General features: G+C 36.4%; 2 protein-coding genes across 2 annotated transcripts in view; both read left to right on the forward strand.

Moving 5' to 3' along the window:
• TANC2 (tetratricopeptide repeat, ankyrin repeat and coiled-coil containing 2) overlaps positions 1-18,420 on the forward strand; it is a 361,552-nt gene that overhangs the window by 187,116 nt on the left and 156,016 nt on the right. The window contains exon 6 of the mRNA XM_060133247.1: positions 16,345-16,493. Coding sequence (XP_059989230.1) covers positions 16,345-16,493 — 149 coding nt within the window. The remainder of the gene's footprint in view (positions 1-16,344; positions 16,494-18,420) is intronic.
• LOC132511145 (large ribosomal subunit protein P1-like) lies at positions 13,285-13,694 on the forward strand. Its single transcript, XM_060133997.1, has one exon. It carries the CDS (start codon positions 13,285-13,287, stop codon positions 13,663-13,665), a length of 381 nt encoding a protein of 126 aa, XP_059989980.1. The 3' UTR covers positions 13,666-13,694.

An 18,420-nucleotide genomic window follows, 5' to 3' on the forward strand; every position in this document is an offset into this window, starting at 1 on the left:
ATCCCAAATGTATTTCATAGATTACTGAGGTAAGTTAAACATTATTATGTTTTCAGCTTTCATCTTACCTTCTACAATAGCCGTAATAGTTAAATTATAATTGTGAGTGGATGAAGCTGATGTTTATATTGCTGCCAGACAAAAAATTTTAAATAGGGAATAGGAGTCATCATGCAAAATGATTGGAGAGTTTCTTTAGTGTTTGAAGAGGATCATGAGACACAAGCTTACTACAGTCTGGCTTTCTATTGCTTGGCTCTGTTGCAAACCAATTTTAAAAGGAATGTTCTAATCTGCTGGTTAATGTTTCATTAAAACATTGAATATCAAAAGCCATGTAATCTATTTTTTGTATTTACCACAAAACTCCTAGTACATATATTAAAGACTCAATTTTCTATTAATCTATGTAAATCATCTTTGATACTATAGAACAGAATGCTACCCTTAAAATGTAAAGGTATTATTTGTTTCATATAAATAATTTTTCTGTTTATAAGTCTTTTTTTTTTTTTTGCTGTACACGGGCCTCTCACTGTTGTGGCCTCCCCGTTGTGGAGCACAGGCTCCGGACACGCAGGCTGAGCGGCCATGGCTCACGGGCCCAGCCGCTCCGTGGCATGTGGGATCTTCCCGGACCAGGGCACGAACCCGTGTCCCCTGCATCGGCAGGCGGACTCTCAACCACTGCGCGACCAGGGAAGCCCTGTTTATAAGTCTTAAAGTGAAAGAACTCTGGTTAGAATTCATTTGTATACAAGTAAAACTTCCATTACAGTCAAGGACATAAAATATGGATGCTGTTTTCTGGTACCTTACCAGAGCAACGATGCTTATTTTCTGAGTTAAAATTTATTCTATACAATGAATTCTCTAGTACAACACCTGCCTTATCTGGTCCCTAATCAAGTAACATTTTTTATAATGACCCAGATTATATGCTCTCTGCCTTAGAGAGAAGAAAGAATTAAACTATAAGTGAATCATCACAGCATTTCTCTAATGAAAGCTTTTGAATAACAGTTATCCCTAAATCATTTCTTCTTAAATAGTCAAACAAGAAGAAAAGAAGGAAAAAAAAAAACACACTAAAATGACCAAAAACACTCATCTGGACAATTTACACATTTTCTCCTTTATGCTTACCACTGTATCCACAGTGCCTAGTGCAGTGACTGACTACTACATAGTAGGTCTTCATTCAGTGTGTGTTGAATGAATGAAATGAACCTAAAAAGTCAGAGGAAGGCAAAATGAAAAAAAATTTAGTATGTTATAAATATGTGTAAATTACATGGTTTTCTCTCTACTTAGGAATATGTCTTTTTCTAATTTACTACAGAGGGGCCTGTGAGTGTGAACAGCTGGAACCATGATTTCTTAATCTGTGCTTATAATGTAATTTCACTATGGTGTTGAGAAAGGGGAAGTAGTATTTCTCTCAGTGGTTTTTTTTTTAATTTGTGGTATCTCATTTGCTTTAAATTCCTAAACTTTCTCCTTCCATTGATAGACGTCTACCTACAAGGCCAATGTGACTAGCATATGGGAAGGGGCTTCAAGCTTCACTAGATAAGAATTCGGCCATGGCAGCCAACTGAGATCAGTCAGCTACGAGTGAATTGTAATAAATGTAATTAGAGAACATAATCAATGAGTATAAAACAAAGAATGAGGATTTCAGGAAAATATCTGCCAGCCAAATGTGACACATTTATCCTCAGAGGTCAGGAAAAAGAAAATAAATACATGAATAGGCTTAACACTATCCTTTGAGAAACTGAATATATATAACAATGACCAGACCATGTATAAAAATAGAGTTCTGACACCCAATTTGCAGCAGATAGCCTAGGAACCCAACTTACTATCTACAAGTCAGACTTGTAGGAAGTAAGACTACTATCTCTAATAACCAGTCCAGGAAGCCAAAAGTAACCCCTGTAACTATTGGAACTAAATGACCAGGGCTTGATTTTTAACTGACAGCTTCCCTAGTATTTGCCCTCACTTCCAGCTTAGGAGTAACCAGAGAAGGCTAAATACACACACCTAGCCGGTCATGTAGGACGCTTCTAGCTAGCCCACCTTCAGCTCTTCTGTGCCAGGTGCCTCCGATCAGGGCATGACCTGAAGCCTCTCCTTTTTTTCCCACTATAAAGCTTTTGAACTCCTCTGCCTGCCTTTAAGTCTCCTCCAGGTGCAAGTGATAGTAGCTGATTCCCTTGCTATAGCAAGATCTGAATAAATAGCCTTTTCTTGTTCTTATTTGGGTGGTCTTCATTTATTTCCATACCGTTTTTTCACATAACATCATTCCCAGTGACAAAGGCAGATCTTGACATGACTTTGGAATCTATTAATGCCTTGGTGGTGTATCACTTTCCACATTAACTGATTTTGATTTAGTCATCTCATGGCACTGAAGCTGTGCTGTGTGAGGTAAGCGCTTTTTTAGTATACCAGTATTACAGCTCTTGTCAGACTTCTAAATTAGAATTAACTTACTCTTTCGGTTCTGTACAGTACCCCGGGTTTTACAGCTCTTTTATTAGCCTCATTTTCTTACACCCTTACACCACCTCTATTCCCCTTACCTTTATCCCCAGCTGGAAGAACTCAGAACCAGGTTCCTGCAGTTAAGTTCGAAGGTACTGGAAGTGGCATCTCGTCTTCCACCCCAAATTGTTTCCCCTAGGAGCACTAAAAAAAAGTTTCCATATATGTCAGTATTTATGGACTTGCCTGAGAATTTAGAAGATAGTCTGTGACTATCTTCCTTTCCTGTTTAAGAATCCTAATGCCAGAACTAGGTAATACCTGAGTGTCTCATCATTGTTTCTCCCAAATTTGGTGTAAAGCAAGCCTCTGATAAGCTGCCTCGATATGTCAGTGTTCTATGTGGACATGGAGATTCCCACCCCAACTCTAACTACCTTTATATTATATAAATATGTTTATATACTAGCAGAGCAATACACAAACACAGACTAATACTTGCAAGATACATTTCCAGTAACATTTATATAAATGCATTTATGTAAGTATAAAAGAAGGACAGTGAGGTCAGTATATAAAAATCAGGAGTGTTTCTATATTCTAGCAAAGAACAATTGGAAAATTAAATCTAAAAACAACTTCATTTACAGTAACATCCAAAATCATGAAATATTTAGGGATAAATTTAACAAAACATGTACACTAAAAATTATAAATAAAACAGTGCTGAGATAAAGATCCAAATAAATGAAGATATCATTTATGGATTAGAAGATTCAGTATTGCTAAAGTAGCAATTTTGATTTACTACAATTCCAAGAAAAAAATGTTTGTAGAAATTTATAAGATTTACATGATTATAAATTTAGAAATTTACATGATTTTAAAATTTTTATAGGAATGCAAATGACCTAGAGTGGCCCCAGTGCTTTTTCAAAAGAACAGCAAAGTTAAAGGACTTCCATTATTCTTCAATAAAGGTGTCAGGGAAATTCAGTGGGGAAGTGAACATCAGTCCTTACATCATACCATGCACAAAAGTTAACTTAAAGTACCATAGACCTAAATGTAAGATCTAGGAGCAAATATTTGCAATCTTAAGGTAGGCAGAGTTTTCTTGGATAGGACAAAAGAAGTGTGAGCTATAAAAGAAAAAATTTAAAAGTTGGGCTTTATCTAAATTTAAAACTTTTGTTCTTCAAAAGAGACTTTTGAGAAAAGGAAAAGGCAAGCCATAGAACAGGAAAAATATTAGCATACATATGTCTGACAGATTTGTATCCAATATAAAGAACTCTTACAAATAATAAGAAGAGAACCTAATTTTTTAAAGTACAGAAAATTTGGAGAAACATTCACAAAAGAAGATATAAGAATGGCCAGTAAATACATGAAAAGGTGTTCAGTATCTTTAGTCATCAGAGAAATGCAAAGTGAAACCGTGAGATACCTCTCTGCACCCATTGGTATGGCTAAAATCAAAATGGCTCACAATACGAAGCGTTAGCGAGGATATGGAGCAACTAGAACTCTTACACACTACTTGGGAGTGTGAACAATCTCTTTGGAAACCGGCAATTTCTTACAAAGTTAAATGTTTAAACTTTATAACCCAGCCATTACACAACTTTGTATTTGTCCAAGAGAAGTTAAAATATATATCCACACAAAGACTTTTATAAGAATATTCGTAGTTTCTTCATATATAAAAGCCAAAAAACTATTGTATATGAAATAACCCAGTGTTCATCAGCAGGAAGAAAAAAAAGGTGGTATAGCCATACGAAGGAATACTACTCAGCTATAAAAAGAAACAAACTGTTGAAACATGGATAGATTTCAAAAACCGAACGAAAGAAGCCAGACAAAAGAGAAAATACACTATTTAATTCCAGTTATATAAAATTATAGAAGATATAAACTAAGATAACAGAAAGCAGTGGTTTCTGTTTTTGATAATAGAAAAAGTGGTTGCCTGTGGCTAGGGTTTGAGAGAGGGTTTGACTTCAAAGGGACCTAAGGAAACTTCTGGGGATGATAGAAATGTTCTATATCTCAATTTTGGTGGTAGTTTCACAGATGTATATATCTGTCAAAATTCATTGAATTGCACACTTTATTGGAATATAATTTATTGTATGTAAATTACATCTTTAAAAAGACAAGATCAGGGCTTCCCTGGTGGCGCAGTGGTTGAGAGTCCGCCTGCCGATGCAGGGGACACGGGTTCGTGCCCCGGTCCGGGAGGAACCCACATGCCGCGGAGCGGCTGGGCCCGTGAGCCATGGCCGCTGAGCCTGCGCATCCAGAGCCTGTGCTCTGCAACGGGAGAGGCCACAACAGTGAGAGGCCCAAGTACAGCAAAAAAAAAAAAAAAAAAAGACAAGATCAATAGGTGAGTAAGAAATAGAATAGAGTCCTGGAATAAGATGACAGCTAGAAGTGAGTGGGTATGAAGGTGAGTGGTTGAGAATGAGAGAATGGTTATACTGAACAGAAAATACATGGTAAGAGAAATCACCAGGGTTTCATTTTGGTCTACTAATAAGTTATGGTTGCATTTGAATCAAATTAAGTACCTAAAAAGTAAATGCTCATAATAATGCTGTGTAACAAACCACCCTAAAATTTAGAGCAACCAAAAAATAAGCAGTTTTTTTTAGTCATGGATTTGCAAGTGTGGGTTGGGATGGCTCTGTCTCAGGCTGCAGGTTGGCTGAGCAGCTCTGGGGTTCAAGTTGGGCTCAGGCCTGTGGGTGTTCATTCTGGGGCCCAGGATGAAGGGGCATCCACTGGAGAGAAGCTCTTTCTCCTGGCGGATCACCAGAGCACAAGAACACAAGCCCAGCTGCTCAGGCACATTTCAAGCCTCTGCTCATAACATTCCAAGGTCCAAATAAAGTCGCATGGCCAAGCCAAAACCATCTTTCATCGTGTGAAGTTTTAAACCTACCCAAAGAACCTCCCATATACCAACCCCACAGTATCAACAGTCATTTCATGTATTTTCTCCCCCGCTTCTTCAGTTATGCCCAAGGGAACTAAGAAGTGTAGGGATATGCTTTCAGGTCAGCCTCTATGAGTAGAGATGGGCTAGTGGTGTTGCTTTGATTCTTGATCACTGGATCACTGGCAGTGACTCTCACGATCAGGAGCTCAGTGTGGGGAGGATGTGGTAGAGCTCCACTTTAGCACTTCCTGCGGCAAACTGCAGAAGCACTGCTTTTGTCGGTCACCCATTTCCAATGTTCATCAGAAAAGGAGAAATTTAGGTTGCCATTTAAGAACTAAGAAATGAAAATATAACCAGGTTTGCTTTGGCAGTTGGGCCAAGCTAATCACAGGTTTTGTAACTCTGTTGGAGAGAAAGCATGGGTTTCTTTATTTGATTAAATGTAGTATGAAGTTCTGAGTCTTGAAATAGATGAGAACAAGCAGTTTATAATGAACAGATCATAAAGGAAAATGTAAACAGCCCGATGAGAAAATACTAAGAGAATGCTGAGAATTAAGAGTCTGTGGAACTGTTCTATGTGTAGCCTGCCATGTTAGGAATACAGATTAGGGATTTGGATACATTAGCTAATTGTATCCAAGAAATGAATTCATTTCTTGGCACAGTTTTAATCATTGTTTAATCCCTCTGCAGTTTGGCTACTTAGAGTAAAAAATACTTTTTGCAAATGTTGTAAAGTATAAACCATCTCTGAAAAGAAAATTGATGTCATCAAAACACCAAAATATTCTGAAATATTCAGCATTTGCTTTTTTACAGCATCCTATTTCTTGCCTGCATTATATTTCTCAGAGTTTAATTTGCTATGATTCAAATTATTTATTTTCCATTTTTCCCCACGAGACTATAAGCTCCTTAAGGGATAGGGACTGCGCCCATTGTTCACAAATGTGATCTAATACCTCACACAGTGCTGGACACACAGAAAGTACTTAGTAAATATTTATTGAATTAATTCATGCTTTCTTGTATTGTCCATGGAGGTTATTCTGCTGGATCCCATTAATAAATAAAATAACCATTTAAACAATTTATACTTAATAATCACATATTTCCTGGCAAAATAATGAGTTCAGCAGCCAGGCAGCCTGGACTTCAACATTGACTCTGTCACTTGCCTAACCGTGTAACTGTGGGCGAGCAAAAGCTTGATCTGTGTGTGCCTCACTTTTACTATCTGTACGATAAGGAAGGTGTTGTGAAGATTGAATGATTTAATTGAATGATTTAATACATGTAAATTTTACATGTATTACATGTAAATTACATGTAATACATGTAAAATACATTGAATGATTTAATACATGTAAATGATTTAATACATGTAAAATACATTTAATACATGTAAATGATTTAATACATGTAATGATTTAGTACATGTTTAATACATTTAATACATGTAAATGATTTAATACATGTAAATACATTTAATACATGTAAAAATGATTTAATACATGTAAATGATTTAATACATGTAATACATGTACATGTAATACATGTAAATGATTTAATACATGTAAATACTTTACATGTATTAAATGCCTCAATAAGTTATTATTACTACTAATACAACTATCAATATTATTATTCCAGAAATAAACTTAAAACACTCTTTTAAAACAATACTGAATATGCTGTATTACTCAGTTTTGATCTCAGAATTCTGTCTTTGTGTTGAACTGGTAAGTCTTACAGAATTTGAATCTGAAAATTGCTCCTCCCTCTGCTCTTTTTCCTTAACTCTACTGTTAAAAAATCAAACAAGTATGGCCTCCTGCAAAAAACCTTCTTTCCTCCTTTTCTTCCTCCATCTTTCCAGAACAAGTTTGTTTCTTTCTCTGTGCTCTCTACTACTTCCTTTAATTTACAAAATACTTCTTGTATATATACTGGCTTCTCTCTATCCTTAGGTCATTGCTCCACTTTAAGTTAACGGATGTAAGAGGGAAGTGGTCAGATAATTTTTTATTTTACACTCAATTTTTAATTATATATAGCATTAGTTAATTTTTCATAGCTGTAGACTCCTTTCTTGGAGGAAAAAAAGTATTGTGAATATTGTTTCATTCTCAAACCCAGTGTCCTGTGTCCTTAATACATTTTCTGTAAGTTTTGAAAATTAAAATATAACATAATTACAGAAAGGTATACAAATAATAATTATGCAGCTCTATGAAATTTTCAGAAGTGAACACACTTGTATAACCACTACCTAAATCAAGACATAGAACATTACCGGCACCTCATAACCTTTTCTCATGTTTCCTCTGCATCATAATCCATTCCCTCTAAGCTTGACCACTGTTCCGACTGCATCATCAATGATTTCTTTTACCAGTTTTCAAACTTTATATAAACCAAGTCATTTAGTATGTACTCCTTTGAGTCTGTCTTCTTTTGTTTAGTAGTATGTTTGTGAGATTCTCTTTCATTGCTGTCATATTTCATTGTATGTCTACTGTTGATGGACATTTTCAACTTTGGCTATTATGAACAATTCTGTGAATGCTTGTTACATCTATTTTGATGCCCCTACATATACTTTTCCTTTCGGTATATACCTAGTAGTAGACTTGCTGGGTCATGGGGTTTCAGTCCCCAGTCTAAATTTTTTTCCAGATTTGATGCTACCAGTTTACATTCACACCAGTACAACAGGATTTAACTGTCCTTTTACCCCATATTATCAGGTGTTTTTGGTTTGTTTCTTTTGTGTGCTATCCTGCACTACACATACGTAGTGGTATCTCATTGTGGTTTTGATTTTCATTTCCGTACAATGTTGAACATTTTGTATAAAACAGGAGTTTTGTAAATTCCCGTGTGGAATTTCTTTTGTTCATCTTTTAATCGTATTGTCTTTATTTTTCTTATTGATTTGTACGAGTTCTTTGTATATTCTAAATACAAGTCCTTTGTTGGATGTATGAACTAAAGATATTTTTCCCACTCTATGGCTTGCCTTTTTACTGTTTTGTTTTGTTTTGTTTTGTTGCGGTATGCGGGCCTCTCACTGTTGTGGCCTCTCCCATTGCGGAGCACAGGCTCCGGACGCGCAGGCTCAGCGGCCATGGCTCACGGGCCCAGCCGCTCCGCGGTATGTGGGATCTTCCCAGACCGGGGCACGAACCCGTATCCCCTGCATCGGCAGGCGGACTCTCAACCACTGCGCCACCAGGGAAGCCCCTTTTTACTGTTTTAATGGAGTCTTTGGTGAACAGAAGTTTTTCTCATTAATAAACTTACCCATCTTTTCTTTTTTGTGTTCTGTTTAAGAAATCTTTGCCTAGTCCTAGTTCATGAAGTTATTCTATTAGGCTATCTTCCAGAAAATGTATTATCTTTCGTATTTGGGTCTTTTATCCACCTGGAATTGATTTTTGTGTATGGGATGAGGTTGGGACAGGTTTCATTTTTATTCATACATACTGATCCGTCACCAATGATTGAAAACACCATTTGATTACTAAAATATTGCAATGGTATCTCTGTCCAAATAAGGTGATTATACATGTATAGATATGTTTCTGGATTCTTTATTCTGTTCTCCTGGTCATTTTATCTATGCTTGTACCAATCATACTCTGTCTTAATTACTTTAGCATTAGATTAAACCTTGATATTAAGTAATAGCAGTCATTCTTCTTCACATTTTCTTTACTATTCCTAGACCTTTCCATTCCCATGTGAATTTTAAATCCTTTATTTTTTTAATGTTTAATAATAATTCCTATTAACTTTAATGAAAGCTTTTCAAAATTACAAAATCCATTAAAATAGTTCATCATACTAATAGCTGTAAGAGAAATAAAAACAACTAGTTTTCTTCATAGAGGCTAAAAATGGCATTTGATAAACATTCAATAACCACTTCTGCTGTGGAAAAATATCCAAGTATAAGAATCCTTTAGTTTTACGGTGCTGTATTCCTCATTCAGTATTCTGGGAGCAAAGCCTATTGCATAAACACACTGCTCCCAAATAGCCAAGATAAATTTCAAGAGTTTTAATCAACATAATGTATGAATGATATGATTTATTTTGTGTATAATAGTGTCACGGTGATTATTTTCCAACAACCTACCAGCCATCTTGTTTTGTTGTGTATCATACTCCAAATTCATCATTATTATAAGGAGTCACAGTAGAATTCCACTCAAGAAAAGTACTGTCTTTGTTTAGGGACATACCTTAATTGGGCGTGTTTGGTTATGAAGATGACACCTTCTTCACATCGCCTGGATGGTCATGGATGAGACAGAAAGATAGGTAAAATATTTGGTATGAGGATTTAAGAGGAATTTTGAGAGTTTTGAACAAATACCCTGGGCAGAGGGGAGGTAGGAAGTGATGCCCAACAAAATGGTGAGAGACTGGAATCAAGGATGACAGTAGAGCTTAGGGGTTAAGAGCCTGAGTTCTAGATCCAGATTTCCTGGATCAGCTACTTATTAGCTTATGAATTTGGGTAAGTTACTCATCCCTCTGTGCTTCACTTTCTTTATTCATAAGAAGGGGATATATGTGCCTACCTCATAGGGTGGTTATGATCATTAAAAGAGTTAATGTATATAAAGTACTTAGAAACAGTACCTGGCATATAATTAATCCCCATATGTGCTAGCTGTTATTATAATTAATAAAAGATAATCTGAAAATTTGAGATATATCATATTTTTTAGTTTCATTTAATTGTTCTGTGTCATGATATAATCCCCCACCCCTAACAAGCTCACTGTAATCCCAGTAAAGTCCTGTCCACACACCACCATAAGACTAAGGTTCGTTGAAGACTGAAAAGATTACAGCAGAATCTAGTAGTGCAGAAAACAGACCCTACACTCAGGAAAGAAATAGCCCAAAGACTAAAAATTCATTGTAAGTTAGAAATTGAAGTAATCTTAAGAATCCATGGAAGTAACAGGTTGGACACTGGTTTTCCTACTGACTGTGTGTTAAGAGTTCATCCAATTTGACAGATTTTAAAGGATAAGGTGATTCTAGCTGTTTCAGGGTTTCTCAACCTCAATACTATTTAATGACTTTAGGGGCTAGATAATCCTTTATTGTGGAGAGCTGTCTTGTGTATTGTAGGATGTTTGGCAGAGTCCCTGGCCTCTACCTACTAGATGCCAGTAGCAGCACCGCTCCCTGCAGTGTGACAACGAGAAATATCTCCACTCATTGCCAAACGTTCCCCGGGGGGCAAAATTGTCACCAGTTGAGAACTGCTAAGTTATTTAAAAGAAACTTCCCTGCATAGAGTTTTTTCCTCAAGTTCCAAACATTCACAAACAGAGAATAAAATAATGCACTACTATGTAGTCATTTCCTAGCTTCAATAATTTTGACAACTTTGTTTTATCTATATCTTCTCCATTTTTTTCTGTAGTAATTTCAGCAAAACCTGGTCATTATATCATTTCTCCCATAAATAATGTATATAAAGTATATGAGCTTGTGGACTTCTTAAAAATAATAAATATTAGTATCTTTTTAAGAAACTAATATTTAGGGGAAAAAAGCACTTAAGAGAAATAGAGTGATATAATAAGACTAAGAGTAACATGAGTATAAGAGCCTAGAAGAAAAAGGAAGAGTTTGGTTTCTTTTCCCCTAGCCTCTTTCTTAAGTGAGTAACATTTGGACTTTTGCAAATAATGCATGAAATAATAATATAATTATCGCCTCTTGCCTGCCATTTGTGTATAGTGTAGTAGTGTGTTGTGAAATTTAAAGAGGTCAGGGACTTCTACATTTTATTATAGATGTCTTCATAATCACATTTAGCATTTTAACCTGAAACTGTTTACTTCAAATTTCATATGCTATAAATATTCTTGTTATCATAGTAGACTTTGATAAATTTTAATAATATTAAATAGTTGACTCAGTAGTTTAGAAATTCTACACACTGTGGTAACGAAATGAAAAATTCTTCATAGCAAGGGTTTAAAGGTGGAAATTTGCTTGAATGACGGATAGGGGATTTGTTTGTTTTTAATTGAAGTATAGTTGATTTACAGTCTTGTGTAAGCTTCAGGTGTACAGCATAATGGTTCAGTATTTTTGCAGATTATATTCCATTATAGATTATTACAAGATAATGGATATAATTCCCTGTGCTATATAGTATACCCTTGGTGCTCATCTACTTATATGTAGTAGTTTGTATCTGTTAATCTCATACCCCTAATTTGTCCCTCCACCCTTCCCTCTCCCCTTTGGTAACCACAGGTTTGTTTTCTATCTCTGTAACTCTGTTTCTGTTTTGTATATACATTCATTTGTATTATTTTTTAGATTTAGGGTACTTGTTTTGAAGATGCATTTGCATGCATTTGTAACACAGCTTTTTCCTGAGATTTTATGTTAGAGTATCATAGTTGGGCAGAGGTAGAGAGATAAGGAACTGTCTATAATGTTGGACATTATAGAGGTAATAAAGCCCCTGGGATATCTTTCTGGTCTGTGGCAGAGAAATCCGTTTTTGTTGCCTCTTGCAGAGAAGTAGGGAAGGGAATATAGATCCTGTTTTTCTACTCTGGCGTAATTTCAATGCGAATTCTTTTTTTTTTTTTAATGGGACTTTAACGCTGGTAGAATTAGGTTTGAATGCCAGTCTAGGCACTTTCTTTTTTAATTAATTAATTTATTTATTATTTATTTTGTCTGCATTGGGCCTTCGTTGCTGTGCATGGGCTTTCTCTAGTTGTGGCGAGCGGGGGCTACTCTTCATTGTGGTGCACGGGCTTCTCATTGTGGTGGCTTCTCTTGTTGCGGAGCACAGGCTCTAGGCGCGAGGGCTTCAGTAGTTGTGGCACGTGGGCTCAGTAATTGTGGCTCATGGGCTGAGTAGTTGTGGCTCTCAGGTTCTAGAGCACAGGCTCAGTAGTTGTGGTGCGCAAGCCTAGTTACTCCATGGCATCTGGGATCTTCCCAGACCAGGACTTGAACCCATATCCCCTGCAGTGGCAGGCGAATTCTTAACCACTGTGCCACCAGGGAAGTCCTCAGTGAGAATTCTATATAGATTTTCCACAGATGGAGCACTTGAGTTCAATAATACTATACAAGGATACACCTGTAGTCCCTTCCTCTGACCTGCAACTTGTGACTTTAGTAGAGAAGTTAAGATAAATGTTAAATTGAATAATAAGAACATAAACCTCACTTTCTTGCCATTAGGAGTGATTTAATGTGCAACGCTGAATATCCTAAAAAATTAAGCTATTATATTTTAGCATCAAACCATATGATACTCTAGTTAATGCTTGCTATGGTGGAAGGACATATCTGACTCCAAAAAAAAAAAAAGATTTTTGTAATATCCTATATAGGATATGTGCTACTGTGGATTGTTAGCAGGTTAGACTGAATGCATCTGAACATAAAACAAAATCTGAAAAAATGTTGACAATGAATCAAGTTAATGTAAAGGGATATTCAGTTTAGGTAAATTAGTTCTGCCTCACATTTAAAATAGATCATCTTGAGTTCCCTGGCTATTTTTTATGTCTATAAATTTCTGTAAATTCTCTATTTGGAAATAAATTGAGCCCAAGGAAAAACCTTACACTGACATTATTCAGCATCCCTCAGTGAAAAAGTTTGAAAAAGAATAATTCCTGTAGTTGGTAACCACTGAAAAATAGCCTAAATAGAAAGAAAATTACGCTTTCCTCAGCTGCCGCTAAGGTGCTCGGTCCTTCTGAGGAAGCTAAGGCCGCATTGGGGTGTAGGCCCTCACTTCATCTGGCGACTGCACCATGCCCGGGAGCCCCTGCCTAGCACTCGCCCACACCATGGCCTCCGACTCAGCGTTCACCTGCATCTACTCGGGCCTCATCCTGTCCGACAATGAGGTGACAGTCACCGAGGATAAGATCAATGCCCTCATTAAAGCAGCCAGTGTAAATGTTGAACTTTTCTGGCCAGGCTTGTTTGCAAAGGCTTTGGCCAGTGTCAACATCGGGAGCCTCATCTGCAATGTGGGGGCAGGTGGACCTGCCCCAGCATCTGGGGCTGCACCGGCAGGAGGTCCTCGCCCCTCCACCACTGCTGCCCCAGCTGAGGAGAAGAAAGTGGAAGCAAAGAAAGAAGAATCTGAAGAGTCTGATGATGACATGGGCTTTGGTCTTTTTGACTAAACCTCTTTAGTAACACGTTCAATAAAAAGCTGAGCTCTTAAAAAAGAAAAAAGAAAATTGCGTTAAAAGCTAATTGTATGGGAAGAGTGTAGCAGTCAGGAAGCACAGGATTAAAATGAATGCCAGAGATCAGGAATTTTAGGGGTCTAAATTCCAGGGCAAAAAAATGAACCTGAATGGGGTTTCTTTTTGGAGTGATGAAAGTATTCTGGAATTAGAAAGTGGTGATGGTTCCATAAACTTATGAAGAGACTAAAGCCATTGAGCTGTATACTTTAAGAGGACAGAGTTTATGGTATATGAATTATTTTGAAAAAATGACCCTGACTGTGGGGGAAATGATAGCTCAGGGCCATCTGGCATAGGGTAGGAACCCAACCAGGGTGAGTAGTGCACCTGTGTGCAGGGTGGCAATGAGCAGCGGTGAGATTTGTTACGTGTAGGGGGATAGATTAAATAAGTATAGTATTAAATAAGGAAAACAAGAACCAGATTGTTCACTATTGGAGAACAGAGTTATAACTTTGGAAAGGAAGAAATCTAGAATTAACCCTATGGTATTGAATTGGAATTGGAGCATCTTTGTGAGCATTTAGAGTGTATGTTTGTATATGGATTTACAAATAAAAATGAATATAGAGTTGTGTGTATGTATATAAGTGTATGAGCATACTGCCTAACTCTGTTGACGGAGTGGACCTGGGGGGCAGTGACATCCTGATCGCAATGAGCATACCTGATATTCTAAATATCTTTCCCCACCAAAAAAAAAAAAACCAACTCTTCTTGGGAAAAGGACTGATTCTAGGGCTAGGGCAGGGAAAGTACAAGATGAGCCCGGAAAATCTGATGCCAGAAAGCAAAGAAGTGCTCAGAAAATGACAGGGATATATCAGAAGGTTACAGGAGCCAAATCGAAAGGGCTTACGTGGCCAACTTTGGGACAATTTGGGCATCAAAATTAATAATAATAGTAACAGGTTATAACTCATTGAGTAAGATAGGAGTCTTTGAGTTCAGATAGGTAGGTAGATAGGTAAAGGAAAAGAAACTAAACTATAGAAGAGTGATGGATTTAGAAAATATCACTATTTGGCAAGCATGATAGTAATTCTACCAAGAAACATTAATGGATGCTAAAAATAGTGGGCAAAATTTTATTGAGGAGAGATTCAGACTGCTACTTGTAAACCCATGTTCATACTACCATTATTCATAATATCTGATAGATGGAAACAGCTCAAGTATCCAACCTGATGGACAGATGAATAGATAAACTAAATGTGGTATGTACATAAAATGGAGTCAGTCATAAAAAGGAGTGAAATTCGGACACATGATCTAACATGGGATGAACCTTGAAAATTTGCAAAGTGAGATAAGTTAGACATAAAAGGACAAATACTGTGTGATTCCACTTATATGGGGTACCTAGAATAAGTAAATTCATAGACATAGAAAGTAGAATAGAGGTTACTAGGGCTAGTAAGAGGGGAGATTGGGGAGTTTTATTTAGTGGATACAGAGTTTCTCTGCGGGATGATTAAAAAGTTCTGAAAATGGAGATGGTTGCACAACATTGTGAACGTACTTAATGCCACTGAATCGTACACTTAAAAATGGTTAAAATGGCAAATTTTGTTACGTGTATTTTTATCACAAAAATTTTTTTTAATTTAAAAGTTTGTTGAAGAATGGTATACTTACATACTTTCAAAGTATCCCCCCATTACATACTTATTAATTACAAAGAGAAAGAGTATAATTTTAGAGTGGAAATATCTGGCAAACACTGCCATAACCAAGTGATCAAAGTTAACACAGCATTGCTTCTGCAATAGTCCTGCCAAAAATGCATAACCTGAATTAAGTCATGAGATAACTTCAAATTGAGGGACACTGTGCAAAATAGCTGGCCTGTAAGCTTCAAAAGTGTCAAGATCATGAAAGTTAAGATGAGACTGAGGAACTGTTCGAGATTAAAGGAGTCAAAGAGAACTAAGAACTCAGTGCAGTTGCTTAATCCTGAATTGGATCTTTTTGCTAGAAATGACATTACTGGATAAATATCAAAACTTAAATGGGGTCTGTGGATGAGATCATAATAATGTAAAATGTTAGGTTCCTGATTTCTCTGCTAGTACTGTGGTTATGTAAGAGAATTGCTTGTTTATAGGAAATGCATACTGTCTGGGCATGATGGGATATCATGTCTATATTTTCAAATGGTTAAGGAAAAAAATGTTCTTTGTACTATTCTTGAAACTTTTTTGTAAGTTTGAACTGATTTTAAAATAAAAAAGGATATTTACACGAACTGTAAGGAAAAAAAAAGGTAAAAGAACCTGAATGAAGGTGGTGATTATGGCCAAGACTAGATCCCAAGACTAGGACTTGTATTGGAAGGCTAACTGCCAAAGAAATGGGAAACTTCTATTCAGTGAGTTACAAAAACATTCTCTCAAATTCAGGGGTTTCAAGTAAATATATTGAGGATTCTGAGTAGACTATCAATTATAATATGTAACAGTGGAAAAATCAGCTTCTAGTCAAGGACCTAGTAATTTTGCATTTAGAATGTGAAAACAAAGGAAATGACCAAACTGAATGTAAAAATAGTTGCAAAAGTGGCCATTTTATTTTGATAGATTCAGGTGTTTCAATGTCTTCCTGTTATAGGTGATGCTGAACAAGAACTTGGTCCCCCTCCATCTGTAGATGAGGCAGCAAACACACTCATGACTCGTCTGGGTTTCCTCCTTGGAGAGAAAGTCACGGAAGTTCAGCCAGGTGACCAATACAACATGGAAGTACAGGATGAAAATCAGGTAAACTGCTTCCTGTCAACTTAGTGAAACATGGGATGAAACAGCCTATTGTAACCAGGAAAGGAAAAATGTTGCAGGGTGTCAGTGTTCTGAGAAGAATAATCCCAAGTATAGAGTGCCTTTTGAGGCCTGGAGATATAACTTAATTTTCCATAATCACTATATTTCTTCAGTTTATAGAACGTCTTTTAGTTTCCTTCTTAAGTTTAAAAAGCCACTTTAAGATTTTGACTTATTTATTGAATGAATGAGGAAATGAATAAGTAAATAAGCCAACAAACAAAATAGACATATATATGAGCACCGCATCCCCAAATTGCAGAATACATATTGTTTTCAGGTACACATGGATTATTTGCCAAATTGACAATATGCTGATCCATTGAACAGATCTCAACAAATGTCAAAAGATTTCAACTACTGTGACCATAGTAGAATTAATCAATTATAAAATAACGTAGAAAATGATAGCTAAAAGATAACTCAGAAAATCAAAATCCCCAAGTGTTGGGATATTGATATACTCCTAAGTAGTCTTTAAGTCAGAAAATCACAAGAAATTGGAAAATATTTTAAACGGAAATGATAAAAAAACGAAATATAATAAAACTTGTAGTATATAAAATATGCTTTAAAAAACTTTAGTTTTGGATACATATATTAGAAAAGCAGAAAATCCAAAAAATTAATGATCTAGATATTTATCTCAGAAAGTTAAAAATACTAGCAATTTGAAAAAATTATTATTTCATAGACTTTTTTCTTTTGTCTATTCCATTCTTTTCAGTTAAAATGTAGCAAAAGAAGTATTAGACTCAGATTCATTTATGCGGTCTTAATCTTTAAAATGAACGTCCGGTAGTGAACCATTTTACTCAGAAGATGACAAATTAAATTCAAATTGCGTATTCTCAGTAATGTTGGTGAAGATTCTATGTCATATGTTAGCTTTACCATAAAGTGTACAAGGATTATTTGAATATATTTGTCGATCATGTGGTTAATGCTCAGATGTTCCAGAGCTCTCTCCTCAGACTTTTCCTTTCTTTATATTCTCACTCCTAAGGTCATTGGTTTTGCTGGCTGCACATTCTGATCACGTGGGCAGTTTCTGTAAAATTCAAATACCTGGAGATTCTAATCAGATTGAAACTCTTCCATTCTTATGTCTTTAAATACTGTCTTAACTCCTAAACTATCTCTAGCCCTGCCTTTCCCCTTAACTCTAGATCTGTATTTTTAGCTGCCTACACTACCTTTTCTACCTATGTGTCCAAGATACATCTCAAATTTAACATGTCAAAAAACTGAACTCTTGCATTTTTCCCCAGAACCTGCTCCTTCTACTGAGTTTCCTGTCTGAATAGGTGGCATCACCTACAGGCATAAGACAAAAGCACTGGAGTCATTCTTGGCTTTACTCTGTCACACTCTACATTTACTCTTTCAGCAAATCATGTAGGCTTTGTCTTCAGAATTTATGCTAAATCTGATCCCTTTTCATTACTTCCACTGGTACACCTAAATCCAGGTCACTGTCATCTCTTGCCTGGGCTAGTACAATAGCTCCTAGAATGTAAGGCTAGAAGGCTGGAACTTTTGCCTGTTCTATTTACGGCTGTATCCTCTGCACCTAGAACAATGTCTAGTATTAGTAGGTGCTTAATAAATATTTACTGTCTGAATAAATGGCCTCCTAATAGGACTCTGCTTCCACTCTTGCCCCCTGTAGTCTGTTTACACAGAAGCCAGCGTGATCCTTGAAAATGTGAGCCTGGTCCTTTGACTTCTCTTCTCTCAATCTCCCACTGTATTCCCCCACATTTAACATTAAATCTGAAATCTCTACCATGACCAGCAAGGGGCTACCTGATCTGACCCCTCGCTGCCTCTCCTACATCATTTCCTACCCCTCTCCCTTTCACCT

This window comes from Lagenorhynchus albirostris, chromosome 20, assembly GCF_949774975.1.
Source record: "Lagenorhynchus albirostris chromosome 20, mLagAlb1.1, whole genome shotgun sequence".
Taxonomy (NCBI): Eukaryota; Metazoa; Chordata; class Mammalia; order Artiodactyla; family Delphinidae; genus Lagenorhynchus; species Lagenorhynchus albirostris.